Below are 27,001 nucleotides of genomic sequence, written 5' to 3' on the forward strand. Positions count from 1 at the left end.
GGGGCTAGGGTTTAGCGGTGGTAGAAGATGGCTAGCTAATTTTTTTTTTTTGGGGCCAATCACGTTTTAACACATGTCATGGTTACCTAGTATAACAGGTCATTGACTAGGTGTTGATTGGTTGAGAGTTGAGACCATTGGAGGCAAACACCTAACATAGTTGGGATTATTAGATAATAAACTTTAATTGAGATTATTAAAAGTAAATCGTCAATAATTTAAGGATTTTTTGACTTTTGCTACCTGGGAAACACCTCAATTTCAATTTTACTACCTATGAAAACATTTATTTTATTTTACTACCTAACTTTTGCACTTTTTTTAATTTTTGCTACCAAGGCTAACTTCTGTTACTGTAGACGTTTAGGGGACCCACTCCAACGGCTCTTTCCTATGCTCCATGTATTTAGTTGAAATTTGTCAACCTTATTGCTCCAAACTTCAAATTTTACACAGCGATTCTTGAGGGGAGAAAATTACTGAGGTGTGAAGCCAAAAATTTTTTGTTTAGATTAAATTGGTGAGGGCTGCTGATCAATAGTGGTGGTTGTCGTCAGAAGAACAAGGTAAGTAGCTTTAATTTTTCCAGTTAAGTAGTTAGAATTGCGATTTAGGGGAAATTCGAATTGCGATTTTTTCGAATAATTTGTGTGAATTGATTGATTTTGGTAGTGTTTGTGAGTGATACTGAACCCTAATTTGACTTTGTATTGTTTGTTAATTGCTTTAATGTTTGTTGGAGTTAATTAGGGTTCTTGTTTGTTTAATTTAGGGGTTTTTAATTGGGAGATTAGTGATTAAAATTGATGTTTTAAATTGATGTGGGACTGTAATTAGGGTATAATTATTGATAAACTTGGTGTAATTGTAGGCAACGCGACGTAATCAACCAACTCCTTTTGGACAAGAAACTGATGAAGGGTGAGATCAACACACTGCAAGCAGAACTTGAAGATTTAAAAGTGCAAAGCTTTAAGCTGTGACAGAAGGGAGTACAACAAGGAAGGGCAACAAGTCTCTCTTGGTGGATGCACAGCTGCAGTAGCTATTGTCATGTGTCTGTTGTTTTTGTTTGTTGTTGTTGTAGTTGTATTCAAATGAGTTTAGGGTAGTGAAGTATTAGAGTGACAATGTACTAGTATGTTTGAAGGAATGTATGAACTTAAGTTATAAATGTGATGTCATGGATTTGATATATTTTCAATGACTATGAATGAATTAAAGCTGATATGCTTTTGTTTATCAAAAAATTTGGTCATCATTGCACAATTAGCATAAGATTAGCATAACATAATAGTTTGCAAAAGGCTTGTTATCATTGCAGTATATGCAGAAAACAAGCATTTACATAAGTTGCTGAAAAAGTGTGCACAGTTCCACAAAAGTGTAACAACCAAATAAGCATGGTTTCTTGGCTGCTACAGAATATAGTACAATTGAAAGCCAAATTGTTTTGGAGAATCCTAAAAATAAAAAAATAAAAAAAAAACAACAAGTATGACTCTAAGTCATCTTTTTCTTCCCCTTTCCTTTCTTTGTTGTCTTCTGCTGTGGTAGGGTTGTTGTTGTTGATGCCTGTGAAGCTTGGGTAAGACTGGCTGCCTAATCCTGAGAGGTTGTCTGCAAGTTCTATGGAGGTTGTTTCTTGGGATTCTTGGTGGCAATACTGTGAGGCCCAGGAGTTGCACCAACCTGTGACACACCAAAAAAAAAAAAAATCAGAAAAGGAAAAAAAAGGTAAGAATAAGAACAGAACACCAGATTACTTAGGGTGGATTGTCATAGCATTACACACCTTACTTGCAGCCCTTTTCTCTTTCTTCCTTCTTTGTTCAATGTTCCACTCATCACTGAGAATTGGCTTGCCAGGTCGAGCTTTAGGAGTCTGCACAGCTGGATTCTTACATGTCTTGGAGTAATGACCAGGCTGGCCACAGTTGCTGCAACTTTTCTGATGTTTTTGGGACTTTGCTGGCTTCTCAGTCTCTCCCTCACCTCTCTCCAGCTTCCTTTTCTTGGACTTTGGCCTTCCAAGCATCACTCTTATTGCTGGAGGTAGAGGTTCCTTAAATCCATGCTTCTCCCAATGCTTAGGGCCTGGCATGGGGTTGACTGGTTCCTCATATGCATACACATATGTTTGCCTTGTGTAATACAGATCCACATAGTCTTCAGGATCAACTCTCTTGTCCAATAAGCAAGCAAAACCATGTACACATGGTATCCCAGTTAGTTGCCAATGGTAACATGTGCAACTCCTCCTACCTAAGTCCACAAGCACTGTATCACCATTTAGCTCAACCTCATATGAGTCTCCCCTTGAGACTTGCACTATACAATGCCTTGCAACCCTCTCAATCCTCTCAAAAGTTTTAGTGACATAGGGCATCAGTTTCCCCTCAATTTGCTTCACAGCCTCCCATTTGTCATTGTGTCTTTTCATGACATATCTTCTTAACCACTCCATTTGAGTGAGTATTGGCTTGTCCCTAGCCTCTCTAATGATAGCATTGAATGTCTCACATACATTATTTAGTAGCATATTTGATTTGCACACAGTTGGGAATGCATGTCTAGACCAATGCTTTGCAGGAATGTTATCTAAGTAGACATAGGCATCCTCAGAAAGAAACCTTATTGATTCCATGGCTATCTCAAAATCAATCTAGCAAAACAAATACACAAAACCACAAGGATTTAATGACTCACTGAACTAACTGACTCACTGAACTAATTGTTTGATGACTCACTGAACTAACTATTCACAACTTCAAACAGATGCAAACAGTACAGGAAATACATTAGCATACACAAAGCAAAAAAACCATAACCTACAGTACACACACAAAACAGACACAAAGTATCAGCATTCAAAAAAAACAAAGCATATACAAAGCATTAGTAGCCAAAAAATACCAAAGCATTCACAAAAAATACAGGTAGTATACTCACAGCTGTAGTAGCTCTTGCAGCATTCCAGAATAGCTCCTTGAAGGTGGAGCCTGTGAACTAAAGTTTGAAGTTGGCCCAGATGTGCCTCACACAATACCTCTTCTCAGCCAAAGGCACTTCCAACTCAAATGCTTCAAGTAGGCCCTGTTTATTTACAACTAACATCAAACTCATTAAATTAGACAAACTTAGACAAAAAAAAATAAATAAAAAAAATTAAGGCACATGACAGAAATGACCTTTTGCCTGTCAGACATGAAAGTCCAACCACCATCTTCAGCCACATCACCAAGGTCTTTTTTCAAGCACCCCAAGAACCAACACCAAGTCTCCTTATTCTCCACCTCAACTGTTGCCCAAGCCAATGGGTAGATGTTGTTATTTCCATCTTTGCCCACTGCCACAAGAATTTGACCTGGATATGCTCCCTTGAGATGGCATCCATCAACTCCTATGAGTGGTCTGCAGCCTTTAATGAAGCCACTTCTCAGTGGCTGAAGACAGATGTACATTCTCATAAATAATGACCTCTCAGGGCGGCTGTGATCACCATCAACAACTACACACACCCCTGAGCCAGGGCTGTACTTGATGACAGCTTTTCCATGGTCATACACCCTGGCATATTGCTCTGCAGCTAAGCCATATATCTTCAGCTTTGCTCTAGCCTTGGCAAGCCACCCCTTTGAATAACTTATGCTAATTCCTAAGTCACTTAGAACCCTTGCCTGTACACTTTTGATTCTCCAATCTGGATTGTGCCTCCACTCTTCAAGTACCTATCACAAATGTACTCAGCATTCACCTTGGAGTTCATCTTACTCCTCATGCAATTGTGCTTCACAACCAACTCCTTGATTTGCCAGGCAGTGCTATTAGGTAACCTCCTTGCAAGCACCTTAAATGGACACTTCTTCACATTTACCCCACACTTGCACTCTGGCAGATTGCTCCTCTTTGCATTCCACTTGCAATTACACCTCCTCTTACAATAAGTAGTTATTCTGTCACCACCATTGTGCAAAAGTAAAACTCATACCTATTCTCTATTGCATGAGTCCTTAAAGCTCTCCTCAAAACAGTGCTGTTAGTGAATTGCAGCTTGTTCACAAGCACAATAGCCTTTTTGAAATCAGTGTCTGCATGAAACCATGGGCTTTGATCTTCATCATCATCTGAACCATTCAAACTTCTAAGCTCATCTGACTCAGAGCCCTCATCCTTCAGTTCAGGTTCTGCACCACCTATGTCCTTTACTAGTTGCTTTAGTTTTTCCTCCCTTTGCAAATCTGACTCCTTTTTCTCTTCTTCCCTATATGTGACAACCTCCAAAATCCTATTAACCTCACCTAAAATTGCTTGAGAACCTGCCCTGTCAGCCTCATCCACATCACTGTCTCCCTCCTCTTCACCAACCTGCCAATCTATGTCAAGATCAGACTCCTCTGAGCTGGAGGAACCAGAACCTGATGCATCATCTTCATCATCCAACCTCAAAGACCTCCTTGCTTTACTTCCCTTCCCTTTACCTAAACCAGTCTTACCCTTCCTTGCCCTTGGATCTTTCACACTCAAACCAGAAATGCCAGCTGCTTCTGTCAGCTTACCCTCCCCCTTATCAAGAGATCTACAAAACCTAGGGCTTCTCCTCACCAACCCCTCTTTCAGTGTCTCTTTTATTTCAGGTATCACAGTTAGTCTAGGGCTCCTTCTTAGTACAAGTGCATTTGTGTTTGAGTTATCTTGAGTTTGAGGTGAACTGGGCTGTGGAATTGCAGTTTGTTGTCTTTGTCTAGGCCTTTTTTGGGTTGGGTTTGATGTAGTAGCAGTGTGGGTTGAAGTGGATTTGGACTTGGGGTTTTTTGATGTGGATTGCAGCTGGTTTAAAGTGGGATTTACTTTGGGGTTCTTATCTTCAACAACAGTGCTTTGTGGGTCCTGACTAGGGGAAGTGTCATCTGATACTGTGCAAAAAACCTCCAAATATCCATCCCTATGCTTAGCTTCTACTAGACCTTGAACATCCTCAACTGTTTCTATCTTTCTTTTACCAGTCATCCATGTCTTCCCCTTCTCTTTGTACCACAGAACATATATGTTAGGAACTTCCCAGCCCATGTCAACTATCCCCTGAGCACACAAATACCTTAAGTACCCAACAGTTACCCACCTCATAGGAACTTCCCTTCTCCAATAAGTGAACCTAGTTTTATACACAAACCCCCCAAATATTCTAAGCTTAATATCAACAACATCACCAACAAAATCATCCTCATCTGCCATGTGTTAAATCTACAGTATATAACCAATAAACAAATACACTAATAAAAAACTAATTGCAGCACTGTATAAACTAATCAAGCATCACATAAAGTAATACAATTAATCTAAAAAGCAGGCATGCATCAATTAAATTAGTCAATTAAATAGTCAAATTGCATACTTTATTCAAAACCACACTAAATTAGGGTTTACTGCAAATTTCCCCAAATATACCTCAATTTACATAAGTAATTGCACAATTACCACCATTTTTGGACCACTTAAAGTAAATAGGGCTTTGTACCTTATAAAATGCCAAGTCAGAAGAATCTTCCAACAATGGTGATGACGAATCACTCCAGCTAATCGTCCTTCCCCTGCTTCGCTGTCCCAGTAATACCCTTCCACGCAACCTTGCTCAAGCTCCAAAATTCAGATAAGATATGAAAAAGAAAAGTCACAAAGCTGACATATGAGAGAGAAAGAATCGAAGTAAAAAAAAAAAAAAAAAAAAAAAAAAAAAAAACGCTTCAATGGAGTAACTATGGAGCATTGAATCGCTTCAATTGAGTGAGAGTTGAGTGAGAAAGAAAGTAAATGAAATGGCAGAGGGTAGGTTCGAGGAGAGAGAAGAAAGAAAAGGGAGGTTAGTTAGGTGAGTGGGGCCCACTTAACGTCTACAGTAACAGAGTCGTTAAATGGTAGCAAAAATTAAAAAAAGTGCAAAAGTTAGGTAATAAAATAAAATAAATGTTTTCATAGGTAGTAAAATTAAAATTGAGGTGTTTCCCAGGTAGCAAAAATCAAAAAATCCATAATTTAATTTATTAAAGTGTATTTTTTTTCTTTAATTTAATCAAATACTCGTACTTTGTATAATTTATCAATATAATAGTATTGCTTAAAAGCCTTAAACCCATTAAAGTAAAATTTTAGTAAAGTAAACCAAAATATACTAATTTATTGAAGAACATTTCTCAGTAAAGTCAGTACTATGATTCAAATTCAACCCTTAATTAATCAAATAATGAACAAATAAGATACAGTCTTCGTCTAATTCTTCGAGTTTCCATTACCAGTCACTGTCGGTAAACGTCAATTTAGTGGTATATTTAATTTTCAGGACAAAATCCAACATTCGAATCTCTACTTCTTCCCTCTTACTTTCTCTCTCTTACATTTCAGCAGCTATGGTGCAGGGCTGGAAATGGAGCAGGAGAAGGTCTCACTTACCTCTTATTTCTCTTATCTTTATGCTTTTAATTACTGTTACTGTTCTTTTCAACGAGTTCAGAATTCACGAGTATCAACCCCAAGATCATAACCCTCATCTTCAAAATACCCAGAATTCATCTCCAGGTTTGTTGTGTATAATCACTAATTTTCTTCAATTTCTTGCTTTTTTAGTGGTGAATTGTTGTGGGTTTATTGAAATTCTGTGTTTTGAGTAATGGGTTTGTTGAATTTGTTAAAATGGTGGCTGAATTTTGGTGGGTTTCTTGCGTTTTGTAGTGTTGGATAACTTGGGTTTGTGTTTATGTTTTGCCCTAAAGGTGATTTTTTCTGAATTGGGTGTTGCAGTTGTCTTGGATAGATTCACTACATGCAGCTCTACTGTAGAGTACAATGGAGGAGAAGTGGGGTGGGGTAGAAGTGACCGGCATTCGCCGGTTTCGGGTGGTATCAAGGAGTGTGATGTGTTTACAGGAAAATGGGTGTTTGATAATGGATCATATCCTCTATACAATGAGTCCCATTGTCCTTACATGTCTGATCAGTTAGCTTGTCATAAGCATGGAAGGCCTGATTTGGGGTACCAATATTGGAGGTGGCAGCCAAATGACTGCAACTTGAAAAGGTAACTGTTATGAATGATTGATGAGACATTGAAATTTTGCTGTTTTTTAGCTGAGGTTTGTGAATTATGGTTGTTTTTCACTGATTTGATGATGGTTTGGTTTGGTGTTGTTAACAGATGGAGTGTTACTGAAATTTGGGAAAAGCTGAGAGGGAAGAGATTAATGTTTGTGGGAGATTCACTTAATAGAGGGCAATGGATCTCTATGGTGTGCTTGCTACAGTCAGTGATTCCAGCTAACAAGAGGTCTATGTCCCCAAATGCTCATCTTACTGTCTTTCGAGCAGAGGTAATTTATAGTAGTTCTCTATTTGAATGTTCCTTTCATGTGTGTTGGACTTGTCAGCAATGTTACTCGGACTTGGGTACTTTAATGTTGTACATGTACAGTAGCAAGTTTATTAATTTTGTGTAAAATTCTCATTCAAAATGTAGTGTAAGTGTCCGTATCTGTGTTGGACCGTTGAGGATCTTTTGCAATAGCTAATTAACATCCCATTTATAATATATGGAACTTTGAGTTCTTGATTTGAACGCCCTCTGTTATGCAGGAGTATAATGCTACAATTGAATTTCTATGGGCTCCTTTACTTGTTGATTCAAATTCCGATGATCCTGTGAATCATAGGTTAGGTGATCGAATAATCCGTCCAGATTCAGCTTCAAGGCATCTTTCCAAATGGGAGAATGCTGATATACTTGTATTCAATACGTACTTATGGTGGAGACAAGGACCGGTAAAGCTGTTGTGAGTATGATCCTTTTTTAATCTTTGGCACAGATTTAAATTGTGGCCAAGAACTAATATTTAACTGCAATGCATTTTATTAATCATCAGGTGGAGCAGTGAAGATAATGGAGTTTGTGAAGAGTTGGATGGTGTACGAGCCATGGAGTTGGCCATGAAAACCTGGGCTAAGTGGGTGGATTCTAATGTCAATCCTCTCGAGAAGCGAGTGTTTTTTGTTACCATGTCACCTACACATATGTGGTGAGTGCCTAACCACCTTAATCATTTTATTGAACCTTGCTAATTAGTTTCAAATTGACCTGAGCATCCGACATTGGTTTCCTTTGCTTACAATTTTTGTCATTACAGAGTTACAGAAAAATCTGAAGGTTTTTTTTTTTTTTTTTTCAGATGTTCACCTTTCAAAAGATAACTTACAGAGTTACAGTTTAGAGCAATAAATTAGCCTGGACTATTAATAGGATTACAGCTCTATTACATATTATATTCTCCTAACCGGAATACAATGCCATATCCTAGTCCTAGATACATATGTGAATGGATCTGTATCCCTTATATTATCTCATATCACCTCGTATTGCTTTATAATGATATGCTGTGATAGAAGAATAGTCACCCATGGGAAATGCTGAACAAATGTCTTTTATTGTGTTTGGATGGTATGATGGTTCCTTGTGAATAAAGAGAATTTCTCTCTGGCACCACACGACTAATGTGTTAATCTATTGTTAGAGTAGCTTATGTATCTATATTTATAAACTATATGAAGCTTCTGAGTTTTGAAGCCAGCACCTCTACGGCACATGTAAGAAATTGATTCATGATATTGGTTTCATAAAAGGTTGTTTGATAAATTCTTAAATCTAAGACTTAATGTTTTATTTTTTTTTAATTTATTCAATATGAGCTCCGTTTTAAATGGTTGTCATAAGCAGTAGACAATAGGAATTTTTCTCCAGGAGTTGAAGGCTACTCCTTTCATCTGTTTGTTTTACCTTTTATGCTTGGTGGAAACTAAATGAAGTTATTGATTGGTACAATGGTGCCTAATACTGTTAAATACATTTTAACAAAGCATTTCAAGATAACTAACTTCTGGCACTTCTAGTCTTCCACACACCCTAGATAATTTCTCTGTTTTACTGTGTTAATATACTGCTTTAATGTTGTGTGTGTCAATCTTATGTAGTCGTCTTATAGTAACTGTACTTGACATCTTTATCAAAAAAAAAAAAAAAAAAAAAAACTATGTACTTAATATCAGTAATGAAAGAAACAATGGCATAAAACCATTAGAAAATCAATCAACAAACTCATTCTACAACTGTTGACTGATAGTAGGAACAAGACTGTCCAATATTGATTAGTACATTTGAGTATATACAACTATGATAATCTCCCTCTTAACAAAAAGTTATTTATAGTATGCACTGCATTGGAAACACCATAGCTTCCTGAAGCTGTGAAGTGCTGTTAGTAAAGCCGTCTTATTTCAATAGATTTTGTTAAATAAATTAAAATGTGCTAATGAGTGCACAGAAGCTGTTATTTCAATATATTTCTTCATTGCAATTTTCAAACATCATTTTATTGTCCATGCTCTGCTTTTGCTGCTGTATTTTTCATTCACAGTGTATGAATTTGAATGGTGGTATTGATGAGGAAACATTATTAATATCAGTCATATTGTCTTTGAAAGCTCATTTTTGTAGTCATCCTAACTTAATGAGGAAAGATACTATCTGTAGTTACATATCTGTCCTAGTTTATTGCAAAATCCCTTCATTGGCCAAGACTACCAATCTCTCTCATACTTCCTTATATGTACCACTAGCCATGTATATCTTTCCATCTTCTGTCCAAGGTCTTGAGAGAAGTCAGAAATGTCACATCTATTGATCAACACTCATTTGAAATTTACCGCGCTACAGGTCTTTATAGTATGCTTTAGTGGACTCATCATTTGCAATTTTTATAAAGCTAGTATTGCCAATTACTTCTGGCTAGGTCTCTTTTCCTCTCTTAACTGACCTCATCTTGCTTTGTCCCCATTCAGGAGCCAAGAGTGGAATCCAGAAAGTCAAGGAAACTGCTACAATGAGAGTAACCCCATTATTCAGGAGAATTACTGGGGAACTGGTTCCGACTTGCAAACAATGAGTATCGTGGAGGATATCCTAAGTCGATTGGGATCAAAGGTCACAGTTCTCAACATCACTCAGCTATCTGAATATCGAAAAGATGGTCATCCTTCTATTTATCGCAAGTTTTGGGAAACGCTTAGTCCTGAACAGTTGTCAAATCCTGAGTCATATTCTGATTGTATACATTGGTGCTTGCCTGGTGTACCTGATGTATGGAATGAGCTGCTCTTCCATTTTTTGTAAGAAGGATACACAAAATTGTAATTAGCATATTCCATTAACACTACTGTTTACTATAATTAAGTCAAAAGTTTCACCTAAAGTTCATAGATATTCTCGAATATATGTGAATTAGAAGGTTGATACACTTGGTTAAACATCTGCTGTCAATACTACATAATTGTCTCAAATTTTGCCTATGAGTCGTTACTTATCACATTACTTGATCATCAGCTCTCAAATCAATCATTGATTGCAGTTACAAATTGTTATACTGGTTCCGATTCTAAAACTCTAGCAATTGCACCAATCTGATGCACGAGTGGATATATAATTCGGAACAGGCACATACCAAACTTAAGTTGACAATTAGTCTTAATTGTTGTAATATTGAGTAGTTTATGATTAATCTTAACCTGGAATTCCTAAGTAACAATTTCCACCATATCTGTTGTGTATCTAATCCTTAAAAGAGTTTCATTTACACTTTCATGTTTTTATCAATCATTTCTTGAATTCTTCTTCTATATCTATTGCTATTTTTTGCTGTCTTCTGAATCCTAACTAAGCTAGTTATAGCCAGGCAGCGAAAGTGAGAGTGTTAAGTCGATGCCTCCACCGCCAGTGCATCCATCACTTCCATTAAACTGAGAGTGTTCTTCAGAAGCAACACCACCACTCGAGTTTTGAGTCACCACCCCACTGTTCAAGCCTAGAGTCACACCATCCTAGTACAAAATTGTAAGTAGAAAAATTCATGAGTCAAATACTCAAAATAAACATAAACTCTCTCAAATTTCAAGTAATCAAGAAAAATAAAATTAGTCTTAGAATGATACCTTCTTACTGATAGTGCCATCCTCCTCAACATGCCACCCTGCTTCATCACATAGCGCCTTCAAAAGATCATTATTATCAGCATGCTTAGGCAGCTTGTAACCACCATGAGCTCGAAGCCCTTCAAATATTTTCCTAGTGATAAGGCGACGTTTCTTCTCCCTTTCCTTGTTATTCAGACGTTCCCTTTCACTAGGAAACCGTAGGGAGCTAACAACACCCTTCTTCTTAGTGTTTCGACGTACAATCCAAGGCCCTTGAGTAGTCTTAATACACCCTCTTGCTTTGTTACTTTTCTTCATAACTCTCATACCTTCCATTTAGTGTTTTCTTTTCAGATAAAAGTTGAATTTGCAAGTACTCTGAAAATTCTTGTTCCTTGTTGTCCTATTTATACATATAATGATGAAACAAGCTTTAACAAACTTATGTGAGAGTTTGATCAACGGTTGATGATAGTGTTACGATTAACGGACATGATTAAGTGAAGTTATATGTGTGAGTGTACTAGTAGTGTACTAAAGCTTACCATTGAGTAACAGAGAATGTTTGTTAATAAAAGTTGAGAGAGAAGAATATAAGTAGTACAAAAAATGCAGGGATTAACAAACATGCAAAAGCACAGGGTGTAATATTATGGCGGCTTGTTTTATTTTCTTAGCAAATGAGCATGTTGTATGAGCTTCAAACAGGTTCTTTCAGATTTTTTGGTAAGAAAAAGGTCTGGAAACGTATGATTTTCTGATGAAACTTTATGCTTTTGGGATAAAAAACTACATAATTTTGATATTGCATATACTTTTTTTATTTAACAAAGTACTTCGTATATACTATTAGTTTGTTATGGTAATTTGGTCCGACTCAATAGATGGTTTTTGTACATATTTATGTACAGGCGACTTAAGCATGTTAGTCTTGAAAATAAGGATTTTAAAAATGACTAATCGAGTAAAAATAAAAATAAAAAATGACTAATCGAGAAAATATAAAAATAAAAATACTCGTCACTTATTTAGACAATAAAACCTGAACCTGGTACAACAAGAGAACAAGTTCTTGTACTCTTAGAAGTATGCAAAGAATTCCAATTGTAGAATTTGGTTAATGTAAAGACTAGAATCCTTTCTCAAAGATAACCCTAAGAATGTGTTCTTTTGTGAGAAATAATTAACAAGCAAATGACAATGTTTTGTAAACATAATACTGAAGGTAAATCAATATGGTGTACATTAAAAACAACTTCAAAAAGTTACTAAGAATGATCGATAATAGATAACCAAATTAGGTCTTGTTTAGTTCATCTTATTTTTACTTATTTCAGAAAAAATAAGTTCAGATCAAATCAAATCAGAAAAAATAAGTTAAATCAGATCAGAAAAAATAAGTTCATATCAGATCATCGTTTTATATGCAGTTTTTTATCGTTAAATACCTTTAAGGATTTTTTTGAAATAACCACCCCTCAAATCACCCTATTTTGAAATAACCACTGTTCAAGCCTAGGTTCTCAATTTTGGGTGAAATTCATTGTCGCATACAACAATTAAACAATTGAGTCAATAATTGAACATATAATTAGTAACAATTACTCGAACAACAACAAATAGATTGTTGCTCATTAATTAGGGCTTCCTTTGTTTATTTTGTTGATTTGCAAAAGAATTTAAGAGAATTTAGAGATTTTTCAATGATTTTTGAATTTTTTTAATGACCGTTGTTGGTGAAAATGAATTGAGGAAAAAAGAATCGAGACTCTGAGTATATAAACTGAAAAAAAAAAATAGCCAGTAGGTGGGCCCAATTGTCGGAAAATTGATCAGACTCAGGCAATGGGTGGTGAATTCTAACTTTATTTTTTTATGGGGTGGTTATTTTAAATATTCGAAAAAAGAGGTGGTTATTTTAAAAAAAAATCCTATCTTTAATTTCGTAAAGAAAAAAATTATGAAAATCATATATTAATAAAATACACATTATTACGACTCTCACAAGACTTCACTTGATACATTTTTACCGTATAGATTATTTAAGATCGAAGTTTGGTCAAATCTGACATTCAGATCATATCAGCTCAGATCAGATAAACAAAAATAAGTAAACCAAACAGGCCCTTACTCCCTTTATTTCAAAGTAATGGACATTTGGCTTTTCACAGTCATAGTACATTTAATCAACCTAATGAGAAAAGGGAAAAGTGGATTGCAACTTTGTAAGAAAAAAATTACGGAGTACAATTAGACACAAAAGCTAAAGTCTAGAAAGAAGTGGATTTTATATTCTTAATAGAAAAGTGCAAGCGTAAAATTAACAATTGTGACCATCATATTTAAGCGGAGGCTTCATCATTTATCAAAACGTGACTCCTAATTCTATGCGAAGTTAGAGGTGACTAGCGGACCAATTCTGGAGAACAAAGGCAACTCACAGTTGTTAACCAGCTTAACTTTAGCCTTAACTATTCTTGTCTCAAAGGGAAAGTGTTATAAGGAGCTATACTTTCATCCCTGTTTGAATGAACAGTTTGACTTATCCTTAAGAGGTAAAAAATAAAAAAATAAAAAAATAAAAAAAAAAAAAAACAGTGATAAACCTCCAATAATTCATTGCTGATAGTAATATGGAGTACAAAATGATAACTTCCATGAACTCTACACTCAGTTGATCCATCTCTTCATTTCCAAAATTACAAGGTTTTCTTCGTATGTACCTATTTTCTCTGTGTTGGGGGAGGGGCGGTTCCAAATAATACGCTGCATTTACACAATTAAAGATATTATTTAATTAAATAACTCATCAGCCCCTTTGCTGTACAAATTTGGCAATGTCCTGCAAGCATGACTCTGGCCGATTCTAGCAGACCCAACCTCCATCTAAATTGCTTGAAGTTGTATCAGGTAATTCAGGGGCAGTGTTGTGTTACATACTAGGTTGATTACAGCCATCAAGTTGCCAAGCTTAAAAAGGATGCTCTTAGCACCTTACATGTTTGTTGGACTAGCCTGGTTATCCCAGCAACTGTCTGTCATTCGCCTATGTTGATGGACAGAAACAAAGACCATCCTGCACTCCTGCAGGTTGTAAGTCGTGCTTTGTAGCTGAGAGACAGCTTGGAGAAGTGTCATCACTTGCGGGATTCCAAATAGTGTGATACACCCTCTTTTACTGACCAGCTAAAAATTTGAGCTCCTAAGATACACGCTTCATCTATTTCATATGTTGCATGGATGCTCCATAGATGTCAGAGCATGGTATAAGAAGATTCAATATTAGAACTTGCTAGGGCTCATACAGGAACCTGGTTTCAGCTCCTGCTAATAATCAATGCAAAAAGTTCCCTACTTGTGAGCATCTGTGTTGACAACTAGACCAATTGGACCTAACCCAAAATTCTCAGATGAATATGAAATATGAAAATGGATAAAGGCAACATCTCAACTTACACAACAGTCAGGTTTTAGACGTCCTAGCCTTTAGGACCACCAACTATATGCAAAATCTTCTCCCTGAGCTTCTCGATTGTCTGTGTTACGTACACCATAGTTTAGGATTGTGAGCATCAAAGAAAAAACAAAGAAATAAAAGTTATATGAAGCTGATGCTTACCGAGCTTGCACTCTGCTGCCATTTCTTAACAAGACCAAAGGCATCTTTGAGATGGGAACAGCAAGGATGATTGTATTTAAGGTAATATGTCGAATTTTCAGTAGCTTCCGCTACCCACATATGATTTGCATGATCCTTAGTTCTCTTCACAAGATTGCAGAAGCCAATCTGTTATCAAAAATTATGAAAACAAAAAACAAACTTGAGCTGCAAAATAAGCAAATTAGATCCTACTCTTCCAGAAACAGTTCAAAATAAGAACACTTATCTCAATTTTATTTATAAATAAATAAATAAACGATGCAGTAAGAGTATACAAAGTTCAATATAAAAGAACATGAAAGTACTCTATATGGTAAAATAAATAAAAATTAATAAAATAAAATAAAAAAGAAAGAAAAAGAAGCAGGGTATAATGAAAAGAACATTGACTGGGAGCATAATTGCACATCTGCTCCCATGTATAATCTAACAACGTGCAAATAAATATTGTAGAAACTTTTTGGAATTTATCATCAATGCATGCCAATTTGAATAAGTAATGAGCCAAAATGAACTAATAATAAATTTATGCAACATCATAATCCATCACTTTACAGTAATGCAAGATAAGCAGAACATACTTTTTTTATTGTATGCTAATGATCAATTTACTAAGTTAGCTGACTAAACCCTCCTGCCCCATTCCCTCCTGGGCACAGTTGCAAAATATCTAATATGCCACATCCACACCATACTCCAGTGAGAAAGAGAAGAAAGCCAGATTGTTCTACACTAATTATATGTAATGAAAGCAAACCATTACATTAAATCTCAATTATAAAATACATCGAAAGCAATGACACTCTTCTTTAACCTCAGTTTCTATTGAGACAAACAGCTTCAAAAGGTTAGAAATGAATAAAACCGAAAAAGCTAAAACTTATCTCTAAAACTTATGTAGATTCTTTTTAGCAAAAAAGTGTTGAATATCATTATTCATTAACTCAGGGATTAGGTAAACATGGAGCACAATGATAATAAGAAAACAAAAATAATCAATATGATCAGCCCTGAGCTTGATCAGTGAAGAAGATCTTCATTTCAACCAATCATACCACCAACTACCCCTTCTTAGCTAAACTAGTCCTCATTAAATGCAAAAGTGCAGTTCAAATATTCATAATTCCTAGAAAATATCACTGCAACGTGCAAACAACTTCTCTAGCTATTGGCTTTTTTTTTTTAAAAAAAAAAAAAAGAAAGAAAACAAAACTGGTTGCTTACTATGCTGCCAACAAGGTTATAATTGATTGGACATAAAGAAGAATCATCATCACACGGGGAGCAGAAGCTAATAGCCAGCAAGGAGAATGTTGATACTTCTGCTTCGCACAAGGATCCATCAGTAACAAACACCCACTGTTTCTTTTGCTTACCAGATATATACTCAAGGCCCACATGTAATACCAGCACGGCTGTATCAAATTCACTGTGCAGCCAATATAATGGAAGTAAGCAAAACACATATTTCCACAACTCTCTAAAGCTTTAAGCATAATAACTCAAAAATGCTACCATGTTACAATCACCTGGACAAAGGAACCTCCCCCATTCTTGACAATGATACTGGCTTGCGAGGATTAAAGAAGGGCCTACAGAAAAAATATAGTCAGATTAGATAAGTCTTATATACAGTTTGGCAATCCAGGCAGCAGATACTTACCCAAATGATTCCTTCTCTTTAGTAGTCAAAGGCTTCCATTTGGTGCTAGAACCTCTAGCTTGTAAATATAGCGTGCTTGGATCAGAATGCGATGGTATGAGGCCTGAAATAGCATAAGCCTGCCCCTCTACAAGCTCTAGCTTCTGACAAGTACAAATACCATTTCAAATTGAGAATAGATACTCAGACAAGTTCAATTAGTCAACAAGTCAAGATGGTGTAAGAGGGAAGAAGTTACATCTAAGTTTGGAAGCATGCAACGAAAGAAGATTTCTCTTATTCTGTACCAACCTGCTGTTCAGTAGGATTCCAAATTGTAATTAATCCCTCCCTTTGAACTTCACCTTTGTATTGCCCTCTCCTTTTTAGTCCAACAACCCTTACTCGCATAAATGGGGTGACATCTCTAGCACTTAATCCCGCGTCTTCAAGTGCTTTCTCAATCAACCTCTGCAAGTCACCCTGTCTTGTCTCCTGCAATTAAGAAAGTATATTAGCTTTATATAAAATCTGAAATCTCATCAAAGCATTAGAGCAGGAACACACATCAATGGTTGCTCGATATTTGGAGAATGATGCTAGCTGCTCAGAACTCATTTCTGCCATCAATAGTTCTGGTTCAGCAGCACTCTCAAGCATCTTCATGATCTTTGCTCCTTCATTGTCATAGTCATCCTCTATACAAGAACCAACCAAACCTCTCTGAAAGTCTGATGTAAGTCCTTCTATAATGTTCGAGCGCCTGTACAGCAAAAAAAGCGTGGAAAAATTTAGTGTGAAACGTCTCCTAAATTTTTCAGCATACATTTGGGCAAGTGATATTCAGAGCCAATGTACATTGAATCTTTTGGTTCCATTAGAAATGGAGAAAGGGATCAAACAGAAAACAGCTAACCTTTCTGCAAGACTTGCTTGATAAAACAAAGATTGCAGATTTTATTATTATACAGTACATGCAAGGAAGACAATAGAAGTATGTCACTGCCTCAAATAATTCTTCAAGAAAGGGAAAATCGGGTGGCTCGGGAAAGAGAGGATACCAAATATTTGAAGGCCGGGAATTATATTTAAAAGCACACATCTTATTTCACCTTCTACTTAAGTGATTTTGTGCGTGTGTGTGTGTGGGGGGGGGGGGGGGGGGGGGATGCAAGCTTAATTGCAGTTCATCAACAATACTTATGAAATAATGTCCCTACTAGTCTGAGCTTCTTACACTATGTTTGGATAACAATAGTGAAGGGAAAGGAAGGGGGAAGGAAAAAGAGGGAAGGGAAAGGGAGGGGAGGGGAGGGGAGAAGGTGGCCTTTAATTTTCCTTCCAAATCTCTCCAACAATGTAGGGATTTAGTAGGAAAATGGGTCCTTCCCACTCCCTCCCCTTCCCTCCTTATACTCTATCCAAACAAAGGATGATGTATCCCTCCTTTTCTTTTCTCTTCCTTTCCCTCCATTTCTCTCTATCCAAACATTGCCTTAGGGATCAGGTTGCAATCTTCTTCAACCATGCCAAGTGCCACTGGTGAGACAGCAGCCAGGTGGTTGCTGCAGTTATTATGCAAACTTACATCACCAATTGAAATAACTTGAGCTTTATTGAATGAGTCAACCAAACTCATCTTTACGGTGTGTTTGAATAGAGATAGGGGAAGGAAAAGGGAGGGAGGAAGAGGAGGGGAGAAAGGGAGGGGAAGGAAGAATGGTAAGTTTTCCTTCCAGATCTCTCCATTGTTGGAGGGATCAATTTCCTACAATTTAATCCCTCCATTTCTCTCCCCTCCAATTCCCTTCTTCCTCATTTGTTATCCAAATGAAAGATACCTCATCTCTCCCTTTCCCTTCCCTTCCCTTCCCTTCCCTTCCCTTCCCTTCCTTTCCTTCAATCCAAACACACCGTTAATGTCAAATAACACTCATAACATCATATTGGTTTGAATGGAAAGAACTTAATCTTTTGGCAGTCTTGTTCACTTTACAAGACAGTTTTGCAGCAATTGTTCATATGAACCTTATACCATAAGCTTACATGAGAAATATTTTAAAGAAAACTCGAGAAGAATTTTCCACTTGAATATATTAATTAAAGACAAAGTTCAACAGTACATGTGATCAGGCTTTTTTCAGAGCTAAGCATATGTCAGCACAGCTACTCCACCATGATTTAATAGTACTAATTGGATCTAAATAAAATTGTTCACCAGAAATGCCAAATAAATGGCAACACAACTATTCCACCGATATTACAAAAAAATCGTCGATTTAGAAGGTAAACAATTAACCATTCACCAGCAAAGACAAGGAAAATAGTGATGGTATTCCACCATGATCTAAAAACATGATAATTGGTTCAAAAAGGGAAACAATCACACATCTAACCAACAATAGCAGGGCAAACCTCACCTCCGGTTGTAAAGCTGAGTTAGTGAAGCCTCCAACTTTTCTGACCTCACAATATAGCCTCCACTCTTTAACCTGTAGAAGACACAATTGGTTTACGTTTTCTTTTATTTTTTTTGACAATTGTTTACATTATATCATCAAAAGTAGAACATTGTTGAAATGTGCAGCAGCATCGGAAGTCTACCTTTCCCTATAAAGGACAGGGTATATCCTGGTAACTCCAACTAGGGTCCTAGGGATTAGACCTCCATTATCCTTGATGCATCTGAATGCCAATGGTGCACATATTCCTCTACCTTCAAATTCAAAAGACCAGGTAAAGACAGCCAAGACAATGAGACTATCATCAAGTCACAATCAAAATGTTAAGAAAGAAGAGAAGTATATTAGTTAATGATACTCACATAATCCTAAACGCTCGTGCCAGCTAGCTCTGTACGTTCCATTAATGTGCAGCATTAAACTAATTGATGGTGATGCCTAAGAAAAAAGAAAAGGTCTGAGGAAACCCATAAGATAACCCAAATGGACGTATACAATTGGTTATACTACTCAGCTACTTTGAAGTCTTCAAGAAAGCCAAAAAGGCAAAGCAAACCTTGAGTGGAGAAACAGGTCCGCTCCAGCCATTTAAACCAGCTCCACATATCTACAGGAAAAATAATCATTAAGAAACTGTTTTCTCAAGCAGTATACTTAGAAAGACATGGAGTGCATTAAATAGAAATGCTATACCCGTAGTTTCTGTCCCACAAATAACTTCCCCGCATCAAATTGCTTTGACAACGCAAGATCTAACTGGGCACATACCGAGTACCACCCATCAGTAAGTTCTATTCTAGAATTGCTACTCTTATCTGCCATACTTGTACTTGGATCCTCAATCCCAGAGACACATAACACCAGCATGGAAGAAGGTGATGCATCTCCTTCTAGAATTCTTTTGATTGCAGAACGCTGACCATGGTTAACTTCACGTTCATATCTGCAAAAATGCAATAAAAATTGTCAAATCACTTCAAGCTCTTATTTCAATGAAAAGACAAATAAATAACATAACATAATTATCATTTACCTATACTTTAATTCCTCAAGCACATTAGAAATAGTTAAAAATTGCTTCATTAATTTAGATGAATAACACCTCTCATAGCTTGCAAGTTTCCACACAATCCACTTGAAGTGATTTGTGACCCACCTACAAGATAAACAAAAAAAAAAAAGAAAAAAAAAATTAACTTCAAGTAATAAAAGTTATAAGAAGCAAAACAACCTTCACAATTCTATCCAACTATGTTGAAGAATCAAAAAGATTAAAACTGAATTTCAATTCTCAACTGCTCCATATTACTAGGAATGAAATAAATATGCATGTTTAAATTGTGGTCTATCTCATAGTGTTCCCACTCTTGCTAGGCAATTCTACAAGTGGGTGAGAGTGGCCCAAGTCAGGTGTACTAGATTATTGTTCTGCAGGTATCCAGCCAAATTAATCTAGCTTTGAGTTAACTTTCGCAAAAACTGCTTATAATGTACCACATGGGTCTTTTTCAGTGTCTGGTATATAATCAGGTAAACAGAGCACATATCAAAACTAGCTTAAGCTCAATTGCACAAAGCAGTTCATAAAATTTTAAATGCATTCTGCCATCTTAGTCAGAAGGTAAAATTTCTAAGACTAAAAAATATCCACTTCTTCCTAATACGACTAGTCTGAGTCTTGGTAGGGGAGAAAAGGGGAATATTAGAATAATTTACTCTTTTGATGCATGTTGCGCAGAAGCTCCAGACTGAACCAACAGATGGTAGAAATTTTCAACACCAATCTGCTGGGATCCATCAAAAAATGTGTATTTCTCTGCAGTTTGAGGGGTTATCTGCCGCACTTCCTCTGGAATATGGTCCAGCTACATTCATTAAGGTTCAGTGGAAATTTCAGGAACAATAGATCAAAGTGCTAAAAGTAAAAAGACCGATTATTATTCCATTACATACCAATTCTGGATGAGTTGGAGGCTTTTCAAAAAATTCCTTGACATACAATCTTGAGTTTTGAAAGGGGTAACGGGTACAAACTCTTTTTCGACAATGTGAAGCCTCGGATTCCCTGCTGGGCAATCCTAAATCACAAAGAACTTGTTAAGTTGGAATGGGTACTGAAACTTTGTCAAATCCATTATATGATTTCATGAACTCACCATCAGGGATGGAAGAAAGGTTGCTATTAAGAGGAGTGATGAACTTTGAATTTCTTGGCATTTTAAATGGAGAAACAGAACTTCTTTTCCCAAGTCTTTTCAGCTCAGTGGTTGTTCCTTTTTTAGTTGCAGATACTTTAGAGTTAAAGCCTATAGTGTTTGATATATCAGATAGTGGCACCCCGGATGGCTTTGAGAATTTATGGAATCCTGGACCAGCACCATTGGCCGTAGTGGGTTGCAGTGCTGGATCAGGTACAATGGACTTCCCTTGCAAACTCTTTGTCGGACACAATGAGGATAGTTTACCATTTGATATGCAGTTACTTTCCTCAGCATCGAATTTCCTCATCAAATTGGTCCCTGAGATCAAGTTCTCTGATTTGGCTTCTAATAATGGCTTAATAGTAGAAGATGACTTCATTGGAGATACAAAGATTTTTGGATTTGGTTCAGATTTATGAGAGTTATCAGTCTTATTTTCCTTGTTAAAGAAGCTCCCATCAGAATCTCCAGCCTTGATAAACGAAAACATGGAACCACCTGCATCTTCCTCATTTGAAGGACTGTCCATCTCTGGGTCGCCAAGAAGGTTTCTCGCTCGCTGCAAGGCATCCCTAGAAACTGATATAAATCTGCCACCAGCAGTATTGAACTTAATTGCGGGCGGTTTGCAGGTAGAATCAGATATATTTGGTCGAATAATTTTAGCAAAATCCTCATCTCCAAACTCAGCTCCAGATGAATCACTCTTCAAATGAAACGGAGACTTTGAGAAGTACATATCCTTATTGGCTCCCATACTGCTGATCCCAAACTTCCTCTTATTTGATAATGAATGTTTTTCAGATGTAGACGTGTCCACACCACGAAATTTCTTCTTTGCAGGCTCAGACCCTTGGGTAGAGAAATCATCATTACTTTCTTCGACACCCAACAATGCTCTAGCTCTAAGAAGCCCACTAGAAGATACATTAACTTTCTTTCCAGAGCCCGTTTGAAACATAGAATTAGGAGTACTGAACCCGCTTCCTTTAAAATATGGTTGTCCTGAAAAAGCAATTGAATAAAAACTTTTATTAACCATAAGATGCACAATTCTAGTTTTCCAATCCCCAAGGTGCTCACATTCCAATTTATCGAGTTATAACCAACCAATTCCTTCAAAATGCATTAATGCATAGTACTTAGTTTAGAATGTACATTCCCATCAACTTATTCAATATGAATCCAAGATACACAGCCAAAAGATAGCGATAATAACAAATAACAAATTGGTAATCAGCAAGAGTTCAGCGCTGTCTCGAATACCTCAAAATGAATTATAGCTGATAATTGATTTAGAATCAGCTACAAATATATCAAAAGCACAGTAAGTACTAAACCGGCAAAACCTATGACTAATCAAATTCCCCAAATTTCAATCACATCAAACTTCAGCTGAGCATACATAATTGAATAAAAACCTAATACAATTACAATCAAAATATCAAACATCAACCTGAGAAATAAATCAAAATCAACAAAACAAAACAATAAGTGCTGAAACCCTAACCTGTATCAAAATTATCGACAAAATCATCTCCAAGAACAGAAGAAGCTTTCGCCATCGACGATTTCTTCAAAACAACAGAGCTCCCGGATCCAGTTCGAAACATCGGAACATCATCATCAACAACATTTCGTTTATCACAATCCTCCAAAATCTTCGAACATCCTGCACAACTTCACCATCATTTATCAAAATCAAATCAATTGTTTCAGAAAACCTCCATTAGAGGAGAGAGAAAGAGGAATACCTTGAAGCAGAACATCGTGGAAGGAAGGAAGAGAAGGCGGAGGAGTAGAGCAATGGTGGTTGGTTTGCTGTTGGGATGGTTGCTGTGACGGAGACACTTCCCACCGGAAATTGTCTCCGGCGTCGGAAAATATCTGCCAAGTTGACATTACACGGCGTCGACGGCGAGAATTCGTCGATTTTCCGGCGAGATTTGGGGGTTTAGGGCTTTATTACGCTTTTTGGTAATTGAAATATGAAATGTGTAGTAAGCAGTGTATGTTAGCGGAAACTTTTTTCACAAGGCGGGAACTTTGAAGTTTTTTTGGTTTGTTTGTTTGACAAGTGAGGCGGTGAAACAACAAACCACTAAGGATTTGCCGATTGGACTAATGAGCCCTCCCTCCGCATTTAATATAACTAGAGATGGCAATGGATGGGTCGGGTGATGCTTCATCCGACTCCCACCAATGATCCATCCGTCACCCGATTTATTCATCACTTAATTTTCCTTCATCCATATCCGATCTATTAATTATTATGCATGGATGAATCGGGTTGATCGACTGATAATTTGGGTGAAATATATATAAATACAACTTTTCACTTTCATAATTAAAATCAAGATTTGAAAAATAAAAAAGGTGATCAATTCATTAATGCTTTGATATATCCTTCTACTACTTGTTCCATATTACTAAATTAAAAACACATGTCAATTCCTAACATTACAAATAGACATTAAACTATTAAAAAAATATATTTATTTCTATTTTTTTATACATTAATTTAACAGGTGGATGGATGGATTGGGTGATGGGTTGGACGTATTGTCATATGAATCTGACCCGATTCGTCACCCCATCCATCCATCATCCATCTGTCACCCGCTTAAGTTCGGGTTTTCATCCATATATTTGGATCGGGTGACTGGGTTATTCATCGGGTTTGGATGATATTGCCACCCCTAAATATAATTAGAGGAGTGCAATTAGGCGCATAGCTACTATTTGTCTGGGTTGCATATCAAAGGGTTAACTGGTAAATTCACTTAATTTTTGTGATTTTTTATTTGCTACGGTGGTATTTTTAATGTAATACTATACTAATAATGGTATTTTTAATGTACTATTATACCTACTTTTTATACTATTAGAGTATAAATTGTTTAGTAGTATTATATATAGCCATTATAAGTAACAGTGGTGCAATATTTGCACCACTAGAGGAAAAAAAAAAAATTAAGCGCTCTTTTGTCTTGTAGCTGCTATTTACTTGTCATGTAAATAGCAGTTATGCGTCAATACTTAACCTAATTAGAGTGTATCCGTGCTGACGGCCTGACGTACGGTAAATACGTAGCATGTGGAAGTTATAAAAAACAATAGGAAAAGTGGAATTTTTTTTTAAAAAAAAAAAAAATTGAACGGGGAGTAAGAGCAACTCCAACAGTGTAAAATTAGGACTAGCTTGCAATTTATGAAACTAATAAATAATTAGCTTAACCATTGGAATTGCATTACCAAATTAGCTGGGCAAAGCTATTCGCTTAGCTAAGCTAATTAGCTTAGCAAATTGTGGGAATTAAAAAAAATTAAATAAATAAAAAAATTTATTGAAAATTAGCTTAACCATTGTGGGATTAATTAGCTACAAGGTAGATTAGCTTTGCAATCCTAGGTGGCATGGTAAGTTAATTTCACAATTAGCTTACCATTGGAGTTGCTCTAATAATAACATAAAAGTGGAAGTTATTTAATTGGATGTTGTAAACCAAAGAAAAAAATGCATGAGGATTTGAGGATGAGGTTTTTGGAGAGCCGTGGGTAAATAAGTGTGCAATTATATAAAAAATTATAATTATATGCATTTACAACAAGTAAGGTAGCTATTGCGTGCAATGCAGCCATATTCGGAAGTTCCTTTATTTTGATCTTAAATCACAAATTTAGTTGTTGATATGTAAACAACTATGTTTAGGGGTATAAATGTCCAAGCAACTAACATTAATGAGAGCAAATAAGTAAATAAACATTTTAGGATATAATTGTCCAAATACCATTTAAGTATTTATTTAAAAAAAAAAAAAAAAAAATTGTACATATTAATAAGGGTAACATGTAAATACACATTTTTAAAAGGGTATAATTGGCATTGCACTATTCATAAGAGTAATATTATAATTCCTCCTTGTTTTATAGTTGCAACTAGGGGTACTAATTGAGCAAGTCGATCACGAGCAAAGGGTTGCTCAACTCGTGCTAGTTAATTTTCGGGTCGAGTCGATCACGAGTTGCTCGTTTAAAAGTTTAAGTCTCTTGAATTTCAAATATTTTATTATCTTTATTGACTCGAATGAACAATACAAGAGGGGGGGTGAATTGTATTGTAGAGGAATTAGGGTAATTTTTGCGGAATTTATAAAGGAACTCGAATAAAAACTAAAAGTGCAAAGAGAGATTTTACATAGAAAACTTCTTAACCCTAATCAAGAAGAAAAACCACTACCACAAGGGATTTTAAACTCAACTCTTAATAGTAATAGGGAAAACAACCTATTACAAATTAAGACTCTAAACTCAAGTTCCTCAATGAACTTAAGTTCCCTTCAATTGATCCCTCAATCAGTCAAACTCTCTAACTCTCTCTTTAATTTTCTCCTTGCTTCACTCAAAGCAATAAAACACTCTTAGAGTTTCCCCAAACTCTAACCCAATACAACTCAAGATTTAAACTCTAAATTGCTAAGTACAAAGACACTCAAGGACTCAAGTGGATTATGACTCTTTTTAAGACTAAAAGACTGTAATGCTCAAGTGTAATTTTCCAACTGAAAACCGAGGCTATTTATAGAAGATTTAGGCAGTTGAAATAATCGTGGCTATCATCACCACTCAACCACAACTCCCTTAAAACTAGGAAGTGTAAGGAGTGGAATATTGGGCAGCATGTAAATCGAAATACTAGGAAGTGGTTTTACTACTTCCTAAATTATTTCAACTTACTTTGACAAATTAAAACTCCCGTTAGAAGAGAATTTTTCCAAAACAGATTTTCCAAAGAATAAGATAAAATTAAAACAGAAAATCTTTTTCAAAAAGATATTTTAACATAAAAGATATATTCAAAATTAATTTAGTTAAAATATGGAAAATAAAACCTTTATCAAATAGAATTAAATCCACTTGAATCCTAAATTATCATCGTACTTAACATTAATACAAGAAGCCTAAGATAAAGATAAAATACATTAGACTCCTTGAAACTCTGAGAAGCTTCGACTCTGAAGCTTCAGTTCCTCACTAAAGGAACACGACTTGATTGACTTCTTTATCCTTCCATAGCTGAATTAGATCTTGTTCCATGCTCCCTTCTCACTCAAGAATTCCATAGCATAACCTGTCATAAATCAAAGCTAAAAACGAAATTTAAACTTATATAGGTTTGCTTAGGTTCCTTGAGTCATCATCAAAACATAAGGTCAACAATATTCCCCCTTTTTTATGAATGACAAACCTAAGCAAACTCAGTAAAATAAAGAAGTAACAATTAAGAGAAAATAGAACTAAAAAAAATTTTGAACTAGAAATACCAAATATCTACAACAAGGAACTGAGATAGGTTTGCTTTGTTCTATGCTTTGGACACAAACCATTATAATGGTGCTGTGTTTAGATATATATGTGCATTAATTTTGATGAAAGCCAAAAGGGGGAAAAGAAAGGCAAACTCAATTGTTGACAAGCTTCTCCATCCATCTTCATGCTAAGGTATATAATTCAATCTCAGTTCCTTGTTGTGCATCTCATGGGGCTCGTGCCTCTACTTGGAGTGTTAAGAAGGAGGGCTTTTCTGATGCTCGGTTGAGATCTTTTCGTCAACGGTTAGATGAGTTTGATTCGAACATGGTAAATTATAACACTTTCTACATATTTTCATTAAACAAAGGTTAATGCGACTTTATTAATGTTTTTACCTCATTCCTTGCAGGTGGTTTGGCTACCCTATGGTCCAGAGCCAGCCTCAGATGTTCCTAGGACTGTATTTACTGGATGGCTTCGTTATCGAGATGTCATTGAGCCGTACATGCCCGATCGTGTCTTACGGCAGTTTGGTTATGTACAGACAATTCCTATGCCTATTAACCGTCCAGATTTCGCGTACAGGCCTGCAGATTCAAAATTGTATGAAGTTAAGTGGAATCTCTCGAGTGTTGAGAATGCTTGGACCTTGTATCCTAGAGGTTTTCGGTTGATTCTTGCAGAGTTCCAGCGCGCTCAGTGTTCCTCTGATGTT

At 36.2% G+C, this 27,001-nt stretch overlaps 3 protein-coding genes across 6 annotated transcripts; 1 reads left to right on the forward strand and 2 right to left on the reverse strand.

The window, feature by feature from the left end:
• Window positions 1-1,451: 1,451 nt before the first annotated feature.
• Window positions 1,452-5,712, reverse strand: LOC145583594 (uncharacterized). 3 transcript variants are annotated; one of them, XM_081640721.1, is made up of 3 exons: window positions 5,519-5,712; window positions 1,796-2,665; window positions 1,452-1,692 (listed from the first exon to the last, which is right to left on the reverse strand). In XM_081640721.1, exons 2-3 carry the CDS (start codon window positions 2,645-2,647, stop codon window positions 1,630-1,632), a joined length of 915 nt encoding a protein of 304 aa, XP_081496847.1. In that variant the 5' UTR covers window positions 2,648-2,665; window positions 5,519-5,712; the 3' UTR covers window positions 1,452-1,629. The 3 variants fall into 3 exon arrangements, with proteins under 3 accessions (XP_081496847.1, XP_081496846.1, XP_081496845.1); XM_081640720.1 differs by lacking the exon at window positions 5,519-5,712 and adding an exon at window positions 2,832-2,935 and having other exon boundaries at window positions 1,796-2,717; XM_081640719.1 differs by lacking the exon at window positions 5,519-5,712 and adding an exon at window positions 2,953-3,513 and having other exon boundaries at window positions 1,453-1,692.
• A 486-nt stretch (window positions 5,713-6,198) lies between these two features.
• On the forward strand, window positions 6,199-10,374 carry LOC145583630 (protein trichome birefringence-like 35). 2 transcript variants are annotated; one of them, XM_081640723.1, is made up of 7 exons: window positions 6,199-6,302; window positions 6,403-6,573; window positions 6,796-7,072; window positions 7,190-7,361; window positions 7,624-7,820; window positions 7,911-8,063; window positions 9,880-10,374. In XM_081640723.1, the coding sequence occupies exons 2-7, from the start codon at window positions 6,405-6,407 to the stop codon at window positions 10,208-10,210; spliced, it is 1,299 nt and encodes a 432-aa protein (XP_081496849.1). In that variant the 5' UTR covers window positions 6,199-6,302; window positions 6,403-6,404; the 3' UTR covers window positions 10,211-10,374. The 2 variants fall into 2 exon arrangements, with proteins under 2 accessions (XP_081496849.1, XP_081496848.1); XM_081640722.1 differs by having other exon boundaries at window positions 6,256-6,302; window positions 6,400-6,573.
• Window positions 10,375-13,438: 3,064 nt separating this feature from the next.
• On the reverse strand, window positions 13,439-23,059 carry LOC145583657 (protein BREAST CANCER SUSCEPTIBILITY 2 homolog B-like). Its single transcript, XM_081640724.1, has 18 exons — window positions 22,728-23,059; window positions 22,484-22,645; window positions 20,929-21,978; window positions 20,726-20,850; window positions 20,489-20,637; window positions 19,806-19,928; window positions 19,466-19,715; window positions 19,329-19,379; window positions 19,135-19,210; window positions 18,915-19,026; window positions 18,731-18,802; window positions 16,878-17,073; window positions 16,623-16,805; window positions 16,332-16,474; window positions 16,198-16,260; window positions 15,893-16,097; window positions 14,627-14,794; window positions 13,439-14,543 (listed from the first exon to the last, which is right to left on the reverse strand). The coding sequence occupies exons 1-18, from the start codon at window positions 22,873-22,875 to the stop codon at window positions 14,487-14,489; spliced, it is 3,333 nt and encodes a 1,110-aa protein (XP_081496850.1). The 5' UTR covers window positions 22,876-23,059; the 3' UTR covers window positions 13,439-14,486.
• Between the last annotated feature and the right edge of the window lie 3,942 nt (window positions 23,060-27,001).

This window comes from Chenopodium album, chromosome 2 (assembly GCF_948465745.1).
Source record: "Chenopodium album chromosome 2, dcCheAlbu1.1, whole genome shotgun sequence".
Lineage (NCBI taxonomy): Eukaryota > Viridiplantae > Streptophyta > Magnoliopsida > Caryophyllales > Amaranthaceae > Chenopodium > Chenopodium album.

Coding starts and splice junctions, on each gene's coding strand:
- LOC145583657 (XM_081640724.1), bottom strand. CDS start 22,875: ATGTCAACTTGGCAGATATTTTCCGACGCCGGAGACAATTTCCGGTGG. Junction 21,979..22,483: donor TGTCGATAATTTTGATACAG/GTTAGGGTTTCA, acceptor TTGCTTTTTCAG/GACAACCATATTTTAAAGGA. Junction 19,211..19,328: donor GACCTGTTTCTCCACTCAAG/GTTTGCTTTGCC, acceptor CTTTTTTCTTAG/GCATCACCATCAATTAGTTT.
- LOC145583594 (XM_081640721.1), bottom strand. CDS start 2,647: ATGGAATCAATAAGGTTTCTTTCTGAGGATGCCTATGTCTACTTAGAT. Junction 1,693..1,795: donor AGAAAAGGGCTGCAAGTAAG/GTGTGTAATGCT, acceptor GGTGTGTCACAG/GTTGGTGCAACTCCTGGGCC.
- LOC145583630 (XM_081640723.1), top strand. CDS start 6,405: ATGGTGCAGGGCTGGAAATGGAGCAGGAGAAGGTCTCACTTACCTCTT. Junction 7,362..7,623: donor TTACTGTCTTTCGAGCAGAG/GTAATTTATAGT, acceptor TCTGTTATGCAG/GAGTATAATGCTACAATTGA. Junction 7,821..7,910: donor CAAGGACCGGTAAAGCTGTT/GTGAGTATGATC, acceptor ATTAATCATCAG/GTGGAGCAGTGAAGATAATG.